The sequence below is a fragment of the Drosophila ficusphila genome, unplaced genomic scaffold (genome assembly GCF_018152265.1).
Source record: "Drosophila ficusphila isolate 14025-0441.05 unplaced genomic scaffold, ASM1815226v1 contig_197, whole genome shotgun sequence".
In the NCBI taxonomy this organism is placed as follows: domain Eukaryota; kingdom Metazoa; phylum Arthropoda; class Insecta; order Diptera; family Drosophilidae; genus Drosophila; species Drosophila ficusphila.
In genome coordinates, this window is record NW_025064091.1 from 1,024,696 (window position 1) to 1,040,357 (window position 15,662).

General features: G+C 47.2%; 2 protein-coding genes across 3 annotated transcripts; one reads left to right on the forward strand and one right to left on the reverse strand.

The window, feature by feature from the left end:
- Positions 1–2,121: 2,121 nt before the first annotated feature.
- LOC108092799 (probable ATP-dependent RNA helicase DDX10) lies at positions 2,122–5,098 on the reverse strand. The gene is made up of 2 exons (XM_017192570.2): positions 4,631–5,098; positions 2,122–4,575 (listed from the first exon to the last, which is right to left on the reverse strand). The coding sequence occupies exons 1-2, from the start codon at positions 5,015–5,017 to the stop codon at positions 2,473–2,475; spliced, it is 2,490 nt and encodes an 829-aa protein (XP_017048059.1). The 5' UTR covers positions 5,018–5,098; the 3' UTR covers positions 2,122–2,472.
- Positions 5,099–5,811: 713 nt separating this feature from the next.
- Positions 5,812–13,976, forward strand: LOC108092791 (calpain-D). 2 transcript variants are annotated; one of them, XM_043209536.1, is made up of 9 exons: positions 5,813–6,382; positions 7,276–7,881; positions 8,622–9,593; positions 10,086–10,417; positions 10,477–12,065; positions 12,148–12,654; positions 12,730–12,996; positions 13,066–13,208; positions 13,278–13,976. In XM_043209536.1, exons 1-9 carry the CDS (start codon positions 6,120–6,122, stop codon positions 13,453–13,455), a joined length of 4,857 nt encoding a protein of 1,618 aa, XP_043065471.1. In that variant the 5' UTR covers positions 5,813–6,119; the 3' UTR covers positions 13,456–13,976. The 2 variants fall into 2 exon arrangements, with proteins under 2 accessions (XP_017048048.1, XP_043065471.1); XM_017192559.1 differs by lacking the exons at positions 7,276–7,881; positions 8,622–9,593 and having other exon boundaries at positions 5,812–6,382.
- Positions 13,977–15,662: the final 1,686 nt, after the last annotated feature.

The window sequence follows — 15,662 nt, forward strand, 5'->3', positions numbered from 1 at the left end:
CCACAAAAGCAAAGAAAATAAAACTCAAGTTTCCCCCAAACTCGAATCTCCACTGATTGTCTAATTGATATTTGCATAAGCCAGGCATATAATCCTTATTGTAATACTCTCTCTTTCTCTATCTGTCTCTAAAAACAAATTGTGTGTGTACTGTACTGTATTAAATTAGCGAAACAACAAATTATACAATTTCTACCAATGTACGCATATTTTAAACTAAAAACGAGGAGCAGATATTCATGAAAGGTAAGCAGGAGAAAATAATGATGACAGGCAGAGGCAACAAGAAAAAAGAACGAACAGATTATAGACAACATACGCCTAAGTGTTATTCCTTGTAATTGAGCATTAATTTTTTATATAAAACCCGAAACTTAATTATGTAATTGTGTATCTTGTGTCTGAAACGGACCTCAAACTTAAAGGAAGAAATTAACGCGAGATCTGTTGCCAAACAAAAAATAAGCACTCAAAATAAAACAAAAAACAAAAACAAAAACGAGAGAAAAAGAAAAGGAAACCTTAACCATTATATAGTATAATTTGTATAGATGTGTGTCTATTGCATTACATATATATACCGTCTATATATTACCGTATATATGTGTATGCATTTATTTATATACGCTAAACTGAGAAAAACAGCAAATATGTCTAACGAAACGAAAAATGCAAAAGAAAACGAACAAAAAAATTGTAATTGACGTGATGTGTAATGATATTTTTAAAAGCAAATTTTATGCCACGCCCATGCCAAGCAGCCACGCCCCCTTTTAAACGAAAAGAGGGTCCCCAAAAAATCCCTCTTCCCACGCGAAATTTAGCGACTACCCCGTCCCGTCCCGCTCGCCCCGGTTCACCTCTCACTTCACGCGCCGGATCTCGAAATCCGGATCTTGGATCCTGGATCCCGGAACCATGTCATATGGCGTCCACTGCTACTGGGCTCCATCCAAAGGGCAGGCTGCGATGTGGAGGCGCTGCAACCAAAATGGGAGAGAACAAACAATGAAATCAAATCAAACAAAACAAAATAAATTTGTGGGCATTTTCCAAATATTTGTGAAGCATTTGGAAATCGACTTTTTACTGGGGGTGTTCAGGGAAGCCTTAATTTCTATGTGCTAATTTTATTTAACCTTATCTAACTAAGTTATTTCTCATTCATGGTATGAATAAAATATTTTCTTTGATTTTATTTTAAACTTCATGCATGTTTTTAAACAGGTTCATTCCTTATGAGTTGCATTGAAGACTATGTCTCAATTTCAGCAAAGGACAGCTTCGGAGAGCAAGCTTCTGCGACCCCATATTTTTTAATTTCTTGGACCTAGAACTTCAGTGAATACAAGGCTAGACTCATCACAAATTTATGGTACAATGATTCCACGTCAGCAATTAGGTGCACTAAGTACTACATATCTAGATATGTCTAATTTTCCATTAATTTTCACATATCTTCTTTATCAGCTATATGATTCAGCTGATTTTATATTATTATATAAATTGCTTGCAGTTGACCTAAATGCATAAATCGAGGTTTGAACAATTTGCCATATCTTTTATACCCTTGCAGAGGGTATTACAATTTCAAGCAGAGAAGTTTGCAACGCAGTGAATAAGACATTTCAGACTCTGAAACATGATCAGCATCTTTTGATTCGATCAAGACATGTACGTCTGTCTGCTTCCATGAAATCTTGTCTCTCAATTTAAAAAATTTTAAGGCATCCTGCTAACACTACCAAAAATTGTTTAGTTATCACATGGAGTATATAAGTCGGGACGGAACGACTTAATCGGATTTCATGAAAACCGGAAAATACATTATATATGTAGCTACGATGGAAAATTCGAACAATCTGTATAAAATTAGAGAAAAGTTTTAGCGACGTGTAGGTCAACTTAGATGGCGATGCTTATTAAAATGCTATACACTTTAAAGGGTGGGATATATCTTCTTCACTGCGTTGCAAACTTACAGAAATTATTTCAAAATTAAATAAGCCCTATGCTACTTAAATCGTTTCGAATTTTTAACCTAAAAAAAGAGTATGAATATTTTATGATCTTTATTAAGAAGCCATAACAGGAATATCATATAAAAAAGTAAGGTTCAAGAATTTTTGATAGTTTTTTATTGTCTTTAACAAATCTTTTTAACAGATTTATAATGTTTCATTTTTATCGAGGAAATCTATAACTACTTTTTTTTTTTTTATTAATTTAATAGGGATTTTAAATGGTGTCTAAGGTTTAATCTTTATATTAGTCAACTAAATTTATAAGTTAAAGATTGTGTATGGTTATTCCAGCTCATAAAATCTGTACTCAGCGCTAAATAAAACACAAATATGTAAGTTGCTTTTGATAAGCACAAATAAATGCAGATAACACAAATGTATTTTTAATTATAAATTATTTTATATTTAATTGGCATTCATTTATTTACACAGTGGATCCTCTAATTGCTCAGCTGCCCAAAAGACTGGCTGCAATCGCCTCCGTGTCCATTAGAGTCATCTTATTAGTTAGCTTAGACTTTTTGTATGCCGGCTCCTCATCGGAGTCGTCCTCGTCCTCGTCATCTTCATCCCTATTTTGTGCCTCGTCTGAATCGGCCGACTCTGACTCAGATTGCGCCCCTGCATCCCGATTTGATGCAGTGGTCTTGTTTTTGTAGATCTTGTCGGGATCTGGCAACCATGAGAGATCCACTGAGTGGTCACTCTCGCTACCGTCATCGTCAGCTTCTTGCTCCTTGTCTTCCTCCTCCTCCTCCTCCTCGTCGCTTCCCTTGGCCTCCTCCGCCTTCTTCCGCAGCTTCTCCCGTTGCAGCTTGTGACGTTTTTTCACCAGCTCCCGGAATCGCTGCTTATCGTACTGATCCTCCTCGGTAAGCAGTGCCTTCGACAACATCAGGTTGATCCCTCCGTCATCGTCATCATGGTTTTCTGCTCGCTGCCTGGCACTTAGAGCCTTCATTTGGCTGCGACCATCTGCTACGGTTTCGCCCTCTTCATCGAACTTGAGCTTGGAGTTGACCTGCAGGTTCTTTTTTAGCGCCTTCTTGGCCAGCGAAGCCTTCGTGACCAGCTTCTCCCGCTTGGGCACCACTAACGGAACCTCGGGCTCGTCCTCTGTGCCTTCTACCTCGTCCAGTTCTACAGGCTCTCCTTCGACATCGTGATCCTTTCGTTTCACCTTGATAAAGTCCTCGTCACTGCTGCCATCATCATCTTCGCTAGCGGCGCCAAAGCTTTGTTGCTTGGTTATTTTGGTGAGCAGGGGATCGACACCTGATGGGACATCGCTCTGTTCCTTTTGCTGCTGCAGCTGCTTCTGCCTCCAAAGGAACTTTTCGAGGAAGGGAACGCGCGGGGTGACCGCTAGGCCCAGTGACTGAGCGAATGCATCTAGATCCAGGCTAAAGACGTTAAACAGGCGCTTGTTGCGCATCAGGAATACGGATTTTATGTAGGACAAAAAGGCACGCTGGGCGGTGGCTCTTAGCTCGGGAAATTGGGCCAGAAAAGCCTCAATCTTCACGCGCGGCGAGAAAAGCTTCTTGGGGTCGATCTGGACACAACGGATGTCCAGACCCAGCTGCTCCTTAAGCGCACCAATCATGTACTCCTCCTCGCTAGGTGTCAGCACCAGAAGACACTCCCCGCGCGTCTTATTTCGCGCAGAGCGACCCGCTCGGTGGATATACTGCGAGACATCCTCCGGACAGTCCAGCTGCACCACCCAATTGACGGCGGGAAAGTCCAGACCGCGAGATGCAACATCCGTGGAGAACATGACCACATGGCTCTTGCGCAGAAAGTCCTCGTATATGGCGATGCGACGATCCTGATGGAGAGTTCCGTAAAGAGCTAGAAGCGGGCTACCCGGTCGCAGCTTGCAGAAGATCTCGTACAGATACTTCGCCTGCTTGCAACTGGACACGAACACAATGATCTTCTGCTTCAGATGGTTTTTGATGAACGACCACAGCATCGTAATCTTGTCCTCAAGATTCAGCACCACATAGCTTTGCTGAAGGAGCTCAGGCACGGCCAAGACGGCAGTGCTCGGTTCCTTCTTGCCACTGGAGGCTTCTTCGCCTGGCTTTTCTCCTCCGTACCCCACATAGACTGGGTCTTTCAGATTGAGCCTCGCCAAGTCCTGCACCGTGTTCGTTTGCGTGGCCGAAAAGAGCAGCGTTTGTCTCACCGGTGGAAAGTTCTCAATGATGGAGTTGAGCGTCTTCTGGAAGCCCATGTCCAAACAGCGATCGGCTTCGTCTAGGACCAAAACCTCCATGGTGCTCGTATTGAAAAGCGGGTTCTCGTCCATGTGCTGTAGCAGGCGACCTGGTGTGCAAATCAGTATGTTGCACTGGTCCATGCGGGTCCGCTCAAACTTCAGGTTCTTGCCGCCGATGATGAGACCGGCGGAGAAGTCATGGTGCTTGCCCACCTTTTTCAGGGTCTCGAAGATCTGATAGGCCAGCTCGCGGGTGGGCGAGATGATGATGGCACCAACGCCATCGGTACGCGACCATTTGTTCATGAACAAATGCTCCAGAACCTACAAGAGATAGAAGTTTTATTTCCCAGTAGAATCAAACCATCTCCTTACTGACCGGTATGAGGAAGGCCAGGGTCTTGCCACTTCCTGTGACCGCCGCACCAAGAACGTCCTTGCCCTGCAACGCGGGTCCAATGCTCTCCCGCTGCACCTGCGTGGGATGCACGAACTTGGATTCCGCTAGCGCCTTTTGGGTCTTCTTGGACAGCGGAAACTGTGCGAACTTTTTGACGGAAGAAGCATCTATCTCAGCGTACTTGGCCTGCAGTTCCTTGATCTCAGCATCGGTGGCGGCCAATCGGGACTTGTTGAACTCCTGCCGAGGACGTTTCTGCTTATTGTCGCCGCCTCCCCGCCCACCAGAAGACCCCTTGCCCTTGCCCGATCCTGATTTCGATCGTAAACCCGGCTTGAACGGTCCCTTAGGCTTCTGACGCTGCATTCCTTTTATTTACTGTTCAAAATAAACTAGATTAGGCCCCGATTGAAAGTTGCACGCGGTTCTGTTAGAGCTGATAGCCAGAACCGATTTACAGCCGTCTTATCGATGTTTTTCATAGTGGCAACATATCGATGTACTTCTATTCTACGGAAAAAAAAAACAGTAAGGGTATTCTTTGAACTTGAAAATTATATTGAAGACAAATACTGAAATTGTGGTATATTTTCACTAGACTACGAAATAAATGTAACGTCTAATTGAAAAGTTTTACTTGAAGAGCGGGGTTTCGTCCATGTAATGCAATACCAAAACAATTAAACTTTTATTGCAAGTTTTATTACGATAAATTTTCAATATCAATTTACAAAAATGAACTAGACTCACATTAAATTTCTGAAATATGGCTATCTATTTCAACAGAATTTTCAGTCATCCACTTAAAAAATGTCAAGTTTGCAGCAATTATTGCTATCATATTGTTATAATTGGTTATAAACGAATAAAAAACAATGACATAATAGTAATTAATAATAAATTCGGATTCACACAAGTTCAGTTTTACATGGTGTGGTTGTCTTCAAAGAGCCTAAAACTCTAGAGACATAACTTTTCTTTAAAACTTTTTGGCTCCGAGAATCACTCCTCTACCTATTTTCAAATATCCTATCATGTACGTACATATGTATTTATGTATGTTTTTTAAAGCTATGTGATGAAAATTACATTTTCGGACGTGCAGTTTAACAACACTGGCAATGCGGGGTAAAAAAGCTTCCTGGCCTTGACAACCCTGCCGGGCAGGTGTCTGCGCACTTCGACAGCCCTGGCGGCAACAGTTAAAAAATGGTGTGAAACGGCGACGGAGAACGCGGCGTGAAACTGTTGGAAGCCATCGCTTGGTCCTCGTTTTGGTCCCGGGTCTTGGTCTTCCTATTAATCTCCATCTCCGCCCGGTCACCAGCACACCAACGCACCACTTCCACTTCCGTTTCCAACGCCATTGCCATTGTCAGTTCCAGTTCCACTCCCCCACCAGCCAGCTCAAAACAACAACAACAAAACGAGTAGCTTGCAACTCAGAACTTAATTCTGGAATCTTAGAATGGGCACCATCTCATCCGTGCTGCAGTGGTCGTGTACCAAGTGCAACACAATCAATCCCACGGAATCGCTCAAGTGTTTTAATTGTGGCACCGTCCGCAAGGTGTTCCCCCAACAACAGCAACAACTGCACCACCAGCAGGCGACGCCGCAGCGAAGGGTCACCGCCTCCTGGACAGCTGATGATGCACTGGAGCAGGCGGAGAAGGAGCAGGACAAGGAGAAGGAAAAGGATAAGGAGAAGGGCAGGGCGGCGGTTGCCAGGTAAGCGGAGCGGTCGCCACAAAAACAAACAGCCTGTGCCTGTTTTAAGAGTATGTGTGCCTTCTTGTGTGTATGTCCCTGTGCGTTGAGGGCCAGTGTTGACATTGGGGGACGGAAAATGCTAGGCAAAACTATTTTAACATCCAGAAAATTAAACATGCAGAGATTTACCAAAGATAAGCGACTTCACCACATGCAAGCAGTACTAAATCGGATTTTCTAAAAAGTGTTTTTATCACTGCGCAGTTGTATTCCTGTTGAAATCGTTATACTTGCGCTGAGACAACGGTTCTAGTGGCTTAAATATTGCAATGCTCAATACAGTTGTTTTAGAAATTTGGTTTTCTTTTTTTTTTACGTTTCTGAGTCTTCGAAGACGAAATAGAAAATGCAAATTAGATCTGTTAACACCGTACATAAAACCATCAAGTTTTGTCCCACTGTGATTTCAAATGATGGCTTTGAGTAACCACGCTAAATATGTCCTCAAATAATAGCTACATTTTAAGGGCACTGAATTTAAAGTTCTAGTCGTTTATAAAACGCCTTATTGCATAGACTAAGAGGTCAGCACTGGTGATTGTCCCTGAGCGTATGTGTGTGTGTGTGTGAGAGAGAGCATGTATACACAGAAGCGGCAAAAGCAACAACAAAACAGCGGAGCTGCGAGAATTGGGGAAAATCGATTTGGATAAAAAAGCATTGTTTACAAGTTTATCGATTCGCGAACTCGCTCGACGAGCGGAAGAGCAGAAGAACTCCCGAGGCGAACGGACGAGCGGAGAGTATGAAAATAGCCAGTCATTGAGATAACCTTTGCGGTCAGAAAGTCGGGAAGCCCCCACAAATCCCATCCGAAACCCGACGAAAAACCCCATTTACCTATTTTGCAGGAACGAGTACAAGCATGTGTACAAGTCCCTGCTGCGCGGATGCTTGAAAAGACCTCAGCGGAACAGCCAGAACCTGCCCGCCAATTGCGTGGACTGCGAGGACACGCGCAAGTACATCAAGAGCTCCATCGAGCTGTACCGCCATTTCTCCAATCCGGCCCTGAACCGCCGGTGGGTGTGTCACGCCTGCACCACGGACAACAACTCGGTCACTTGGCACTGCCTCATCTGCGACACGGTCAGCTATCTGGCGCCCATCTATAAGGACGCTGTGGCCGCCGATCGCGGCCAGGAGCTGGCTGGCAGTCTGGGCAATCGCGGCGAGCTGCTGGCAGCGGACCACCAACACCACCATCACCACTACCTCCATCAGGAGCTGGAGGAGCAGCACCACCACCAGCATCAGTTACATTCCCAGCACTCGCACAAGAGACACCTCAAAGGTAGATCTGTGTCGGGATCCGGACTGCGGCGCACCCAGAGCCTGAGTACCGCCATCGACAAGAGCGCCTCGGGGCGCAGCTGCCACATTTGCTATGCGAACAACCAGAGCAAAGACATTTTCAATTTGCCGCAGGTCAAGCCGGCGCCCCAGTTGACAGGTGCGTTGTGTAGTTGTCTTCAAAATCATTCCACCACATCAGAAATAAGGGGTTATTCATAAAAACATTATGCACCGAACCTCTGATATTATGGCTTTCTTGGTTTCTGAAGCTTACCGCGCTCGCGGCTCTAAAATTCGCAACTTGTTTTGGCTGCGTGTGCATGGTAACGCTAAGGATTCTGGTACGACTCTCATTCAATTAATGTAATAACATGTCACAGGTAACCTAATACAAAATTTAATTTATAGGCCATTTTATTTTCGGTGTATAGTAACGACGACAGTTATATTGAATTTGAAGAATATAAGAAGAAGAATTACAAGAATATCACAAAACGGTAACCTAAAAACGACAATAGATAACGGTACATATGTTTAAATAATAGTACGGGATGAGGATTAGTAGATAAAATTCGTAGCTAAATAAGAAATAAAAAAAGATTTCGATTAGAGCCTTTGGGATATTACCGGTCAATCTTGAGAAATCCATTTTGAAACGTTTTTAGGCTTGGAAGTGAAATAATATAAAATTAGTGAGTTGCTTTGAGGTGGTTACACATGTTTTTATTTAGCCAACGAAACGATAAAACATTATATATGGATCTTTATCGTCCAGAAAATAATGATGGTAATGTGTAAGGTAAAGTTAAACTGAGTTTCCAAAATAAAGAAATTATCATTATTGTTAAGAGTTTGAATCAGTGAAAGAAGTATGGCTCTAATCCCATTGTGTTTCTCGCAGGGATTCCCCCGTGGCCTCCTGCAGCAATTCCCGTTTCGCCATCGCTAACGACACATTTTGCCGGCGTAAGCAGAACAACAACAACAAAAACCAGAACCACAAGGTGGTGCGCGAGAGCGGGGCCAAGCGAAAGTATAATTTCACCATTACCACGCTCTCGCGATCGGCAGCGAAGGACTCCGGCCAGAGCCAGATGAAGCCGCTGCGCCAGCCCCTTAATCTGAACTTGAATCAGAATCTCCAGCAGGAGCAGCAGAAGTCGGCAACGAACGCCCAGCAGCTGCAGCGGAAGAGCCAGCGGGAGCCAGCAGCAGTGAGTATGAATCCAACGCAGTTCACCATTCCGCGGAACGGCGTCTTCATAGCCGTCAACGAGTGGTCGGAGCCAGTGGCCAACAGCTCCTACGGCTCCTCCAGTTCCAACCATCACCACCATCATCACACCAACAGCAGCACCAACAGCAACACCAACAGCAACACCAACAGCAACAGCAACAACAACAGCATCAGCAACAGCATCAACAACAACTGCAGCTCCGGCAGCAACAACAAGTTGTACGAGAACGAGTGCGTGGCCCTGGCCCAGCAGCAATTGAGAGCAGCTGCTGCTCAGGCGGCACAGGCTGCCGCCACGGCGGTGGCTATCTCCAGCTCGCCCTCTGGAAAGGCGTCGGCGGCGGAGACAATGCCACAGCCACAGTCACAGCCACCGCCACAAGCCACCATGCCCATTTACGCGCAGGTAAACAGACAGCACAAGCTGAAGAAGAAGCAGCAGCAGATTGCCAACGAATCGCAAGCGAACAACAATGGCAGCGGAGAGGCCACGGATGTGGTTAGTGAACCCCTCGCGGGACTCGGCACAAGCACCGACGGAAGCGGCGAGGCCAGCGAGTCCGAGTCGCAGGTGGACGAGCATTCCATCTACGCCAAGGTGTGGAAGGGACCACGCAAGGCGACCGAATCCAAAATGTAAATGTCGGCGAGCGGGCCAGCGAGAAATACCCTCACCCGTCCAACTTCCTATCCCGTAAAAAAAAAAAAACTTGGTTCCTGCTTATCAGTTCAAAATGTTTATTTGCTTGCCGATAATTTCTGTGGCGCTTACTCACTCGGTCATTCTGTTAGCTTCTTTCCCGGGAACCAGCTTATTGTTTCGTTTTGTTATAATTTCTATTTTATTTATTTAGGCTAAATTCTAACCTATTTTTGTATAATTTACACTTATGGCGGACTCACCAAAGGTTGTCGTAACAATTGCCAAAACATCTCATAGAAACTATTTTAATCGATGCGTGATTATTATTGGAATAATTAAATAATCAAATGAATGTGGTCTTGTTGGCTATGACAACCTGTGGCCAGTGCGCAAAGAAATATGTTTTTGAGTTTGTTATTCCCCCCCTCGAATGCATTTTTCACTTGATTGCCATATAATTGATTGTGTCGTCTTTCGATTTGCAGTTCGCATGATCCAGGGAGCGGCAGCCGCCTAGCAGTAGCCACATCCGCAACAGCAACAGCAGCGACGGCGGCGGGAGTCGGAGCGATAGTTGCAGCAGCCGGAGCAGTTGCTGCCACGCGCCACGATAACAAGGCCCAGCTGGGCAACAGCAACAGCAACGGCAGCCGCAGCAAGATGTGGACATGCATCAAATGTTCCTATGCCTACAACCGACTCTGGCTGCAGACGTGCGAGATGTGCGAGGCCAGGCTGGAGCAGCAGCAACAGCAACAGCAGCAGCAACATCAACAGCAGCAGCATGTAGGTGTGTCATCCCTTGTCCAGGAAAAAGGTAGTGCAAACTGCTTATCATCAAACACCGCCATATGAAAACCCAATCTCCGTTGACAGAGACCCTGCGCGACGAGCCCTGGACCTGCAAGAAGTGCACCCTGGTGAACTACTCGACGGCCATGGCCTGTGTGGTCTGCGGCGGATCCAAGCTAAAGAGCATCTCCTCCATCGAGGACATGACGCTGCGCAAGGGCGAGTTCTGGACCTGCAGCCACTGTACGCTTAAGAACTCGCTCCACTCGCCGGTGTGCAGTGCCTGCAAGTCGCACCGCCAGCCGTTGCTCTCGATGGCCATGGACGCGGTGCGGGAGCGACCAGATGGCCAGTCGCACGAGGAGCAGGATGCGGCGGCCACCGGGACGGGAGGCGGCAGCGGCAGCGGCGCTGGGGTCCATCATACAAGCGGCGGCGAGGTCAAAGCACCCACAGCTCTAAATCTCCCGCTGGCGGCGGTGGCGTTGCCCATGCCGCTGCTGCAGATTCCAACGGCAACGGCGGCCGGTTTGCGTGGCTCGCGGAGCCCCTCGCCCAGAATGCAGCCTCTGCCGTCGCTACAGCAGCCCCAGCAAAGGAGTTCCAGCTCCTCGGGCGCCATCCCCAAGCGACATAGCACCGGCGGCTCCATTGTGCCCAGGAACATCTCCATCGCCGGTCTGGCCAGCTACAACCTGCACCAGGGCCAAGGCGTGGGTTCCGCGTCGGTGGTGGCCGCACCGGGTGCCGGGGTCGGTTCCAGCGCGAAGAAGTGGCAGTGCCCGGCGTGCACGTACGACAACTGTGCCGCTTCCGTGGTGTGCGAGATCTGCTCGAGTCCGCGCGGCCTGGCGAGCGCTGTGCTGGGCGAGGCTCTGGCCAGGAAGTCCATTCGGGTGGCCCTCACTCCGGCGGACATACGGCAGGAGAGCAAGCTGATGGAGAACCTGCGCCAGCTGGAGGAGACCGAAGCCCTGACCAAGTGGCAGAACATCATCCAGTACTGCCGCGACAATAGCGAGCTCTTCGTGGACGACTCGTTTCCGCCGGCTCCCAAGAGTCTGTACTACAATCCGGCGGGCGGAGCAGCCGAGGGCAATCCCGTGGTGCAGTGGCGACGACCCCACGACATCAACTGCGACGGCGGCGCGTACCCGCCGTGGGCTGTGTTTCGCACTCCGCTGCCGTCGGACATTTGCCAGGGAGTCCTCGGCAATTGCTGGCTGCTAAGTGCACTGGCCGTGCTGGCGGAGCGCGAGGACCTGGTCAAGGAGGTGCTGGTCACGAAGGAGATTTGTGGCCAGGGCGCGTACCAGGTGCGCCTGTGCAAGGATGGCAAGTGGACGACGGTGCTGGTGGACGACCTGTTGCCCTGCGACAAGCGGGGCCACCTGGTCTACTCGCAGGCCAAACGCAAGCAGCTCTGGGTGCCGCTGATCGAGAAGGCCGTGGCCAAGATCCACGGCTGCTACGAGGCCCTGGTCTCCGGTCGGGCCATCGAGGGACTGGCCACGTTGACGGGGGCGCCCTGCGAGAGCATACCGCTGCAGGCAAGCAGCCTGCCCATGCCCAGCGAGGACGAGCTGGACAAGGACCTGATCTGGGCGCAGCTGCTGAGCTCGCGGTGCGTGCGATTCCTCATGGGCGCCAGCTGTGGCGGTGGCAACATGAAGGTGCGTTTCCAGCTTTCATCGAGCAATCATTCTCCATACCCCATATCCTATATCCTATGTATATCCCATATCCTCACCGTAGGTGGATGAGGATGAGTACCAGCAGAAGGGGCTGCGGCCGCGTCACGCCTACTCGGTGCTGGACGTGAAGGACATCCAGGGGCATCGACTGCTCAAGCTGCGCAATCCGTGGGGCCACTACTCGTGGCGTGGCGATTGGTCGGACGACTCCAGCCTGTGGACGGACGACCTGCGAGACGCCCTGATGCCACACGGCGCCAGCGAGGGCGTCTTCTGGATCTCGTTCGAGGACGTGCTCAACTACTTCGACTGCATAGACATCTGCAAGGTGCGCTCCGGCTGGAACGAGGTGCGGCTGCAGGGCACCCTGCAGCCCCTGTGCTCCATCTCCTGCGTGCTGCTCACCGTGCTGGAGCCGACGGAGGCGGAGTTCACGCTGTTCCAGGAGGGGCAGCGCAACTCGGAGAAGTCTCAGCGCTCGCAGCTGGACCTATGCGTTGTGATATTCCGCACCCGCTCTCCGGCGGCGCCGGAAATTGGTCGTCTGGTGGAGCACAGCAAGCGGCAGGTGGGTGCTCCCCATATAGCAGATTAAGGAGTCAGCCAAGCGTTACTTTTCCCCGTTGACTTTTCCCCACTCCAGGTACGCGGCTTTGTGGGCTGTCACAAGATGCTGGAGCGGGATATCTACCTGCTCGTGTGCCTGGCCTTTAACCACTGGCACACGGGCATCGAGGATCCGCACCAGTACCCGCAGTGCATCCTGGCGATACACAGCTCCAAGCGGCTGCTGGTGGAGCAGATCAGTCCCTCGCCGCACCTCCTGGCCGATGCCATTATCAGCCTGACCCTGACCAAGGGTCAGCGGCACGAAGGGCGCGAGGGCATGACCGCCTACTACCTGACCAAGGCAAGTGCTCCGAGAACGATGGGTGATCTTTGGGGAGTGGCCGCCTAACCAGTTGACTTTCCCTTGCAGGGCTGGGCGGGTCTGGTTGTGATGGTGGAGAACAGGCACGAGAACAAGTGGATCCACGTGAAGTGCGACTGCCAGGAGAGCTACAATGTAGTCTCTACACGGGGCGAACTCAAGACGGTGGACTCTGTGCCGCCGCTGCAGAGGTGGGATCCCCTCCTTGTCTTTGTAATATGTATGTGTTATTTTTCATTTGTGCTTGTATACCCGTGCAGGCAAGTGATCATCGTGCTCACCCAACTGGAGGGCAGTGGCGGCTTCAGCATCGCCCACCGGCTGACCCATCGGCTAGCCAACTCGCGCGGCCTTCACGACTGGGGTCCACCCGGTGCCACCCACTGTCCGCCCATCGAGAATGTGCACGGACTGCACGCCCCGCGGCTGATCACCTAGGCACAGAGGCACCTAGGCACCACGCAGGCATCGAATTGCGAATTGGCATCGAGAATGGCGCGGAGGAATAAGAAGCGAGCAGCACACATATTCCTTTCGGTGTCCTCTCTCGATGTGTTCTTTTACGTATCCTGATTTGCATGCGTCTCCGCTCATTTCTACCCGTACTCTAGTCGATGTTTTGTAAACGTATCACATCACCGCAAAAAACCAAAAGCTTAAACCAAGCAACAAACAAAGGAAACCATATATATGTGTATAGATCTGTGCAGATATGATATGTGTGTTTATGTTCTAACGCGCATTCTCAATCCCGGAGCAGATCGGTTGGGATGCGGCGGAGTCCGGAAACTGAGATCCGGAGGCCCCGCCACAATTCTCTGAAGATCAAATAATTTAAGTTTTGATTTGAGCGCCGATGATTATGGATTATATAGATATGTATTGTGAATTTAAGTACATCCAATATTAATATGTGTATTGTTTTAAAAATAAAGACTACAAGTTATAAAAGCCAAAAACTAGTATAATAATTTCAAAAGCAAATTTTGCTATAATAAACAGCGTTTTTTTGCTGTGTAGCCAGTGACAGCAGGTTATAAATTCCCAAGATCTTAGGGAAAGTTTATAACGAAAATTTGATTACGCATTGTTTTCAACGAACTATGCTCTGATGCTCCGTTGAGAAGATTAATCTTATTGATTAGGGCTAGTTACTCTAGTTACTGTGCTTTCACGTAATTTGTATTGTATTGTAATCTTACGTCAGTTACGTCGTTTTTTTACAAACATAGTATCTTGGTATGGTGTTGTTGTTTACGAAACTGTGCTTTCACGTAATTTGTATTGTATTGTAATCTTACGTCAGTTACGTCGTTTTTTTACAAACATAGTATCTTGGTATGGTGTTGTTGTTTACGAAACTGTGCTTTCACGTAATTTGTATTGTATTATAATCTTACGTCAGTTACGTCGTTTTTTTGCAAACATAGTATCTTGGTATGGTGTTGTTGTTTACGGAATTCGGTAAACCCTTGCAGAGAGTATTTACAGGGATAATATCAGCCAGAAGTTTACAGCCCAGTTTACGAAGTATGTATATGACATTCTTGATCAGCATCAGCAGCTGAACCGATCTAGCCATGTACCGTCTGTATGTTTTTATGTAAACTTGTTTGTTTCTCATTTTTAAAACTATCTCGGTGAAACTTTACTAAATGTTGTGTTCATCAAATATTTCTTACAATATACTTAGATAAAGGCTAAACAACATCGGAGCTATGTTTCTACCTCAGGGAAATAAGTATATGTACATTGATATTTTTAACAAAAAAACGATTTAAACAAAACAAATCAATCCAACTTTTATTGGGGTATGTAGTACTCCTATGTGCAAATAAAAATAATAATAACAAACCTTTTATTTTCTTAAACTTATTAAAGAACTGAATTAATTAATAATAGTTCATAGGAAATAAGTATATGTACAAAAATAAACTAGCGTGGTTTGAATGAAGAGTGGAAGTCTTTTGGTCAGCAAATTAGTCCGGAATTGTTTTTTTTTAAGAGAAGAGCTTATTTGCAAACCAACAAATGTAAGTTGATTAGTGTTTGTGTGAAAAATGTAAATATAAATACGGTTTTACCATGGCATGCCACGCGGAGACCATTTGTCAGCCGAAGAACGCGGAATAATAACAGCAATGAATGAAAACGGATGTAAAATTTCCAAAATAGCTTCTAGAGTTTCTCGACACCGACATACCATTATAAACTTTATTAAAAACCCGAAAAAATATGGTGAAATAAAACGCTCTGGCAGACCTAGTAGCATCGACAATAGGTGCAAACGCGAAATTGAGCACCTAGCTGTAAACAAACAAATGTCGTGCAACGAGATCAAACGTCATTTACATCTTAATGACACTAGGAGACGGGTCCATCAACTTTTAGTTGAAAATAAGAACCTTAAATATAGTTCCCGAGTGCCTGTACCTAAGCTGCTACCACGCCATCTAAGCGCACGATTATCCTTCGCGGAAAAATATAAATTTTGGACAGAGGAATTTCGCAAAGTAATTTTTTCGGACGAAAAAAAGTTTAATTTAGATGGTCCAGATGGGTGTCAAAAGTATTGGCGCGACATAAGGCAACCAAGGCAAACCCGGCATAAGCGAAACCATGGCGGAGGCTCCTTGATGGTTTGG

Excerpts from the sequence above, each read along its gene's own strand:
- LOC108092799 (XM_017192570.2), bottom strand. The coding sequence starts at position 5,017 with ATGCAGCGTCAGAAGCCTAAGGGACCGTTCAAGCCGGGTTTACGATCG. Across the intron at positions 4,576-4,630 it reads CCCTGGCCTTCCTCATACCG|GTTCTGGAGCATTTGTTCAT; the intron begins GTCAGTAAGGAG and ends TATCTCTTGTAG.
- LOC108092791 (XM_043209536.1), top strand. The coding sequence starts at position 6,120 with ATGGGCACCATCTCATCCGTGCTGCAGTGGTCGTGTACCAAGTGCAAC. Across the intron at positions 10,418-10,476 it reads ATCCCTTGTCCAGGAAAAAG|AGACCCTGCGCGACGAGCCC; the intron begins GTAGTGCAAACT and ends CTCCGTTGACAG. Across the intron at positions 12,066-12,147 it reads GTGGCGGTGGCAACATGAAG|GTGGATGAGGATGAGTACCA; the intron begins GTGCGTTTCCAG and ends TCCTCACCGTAG.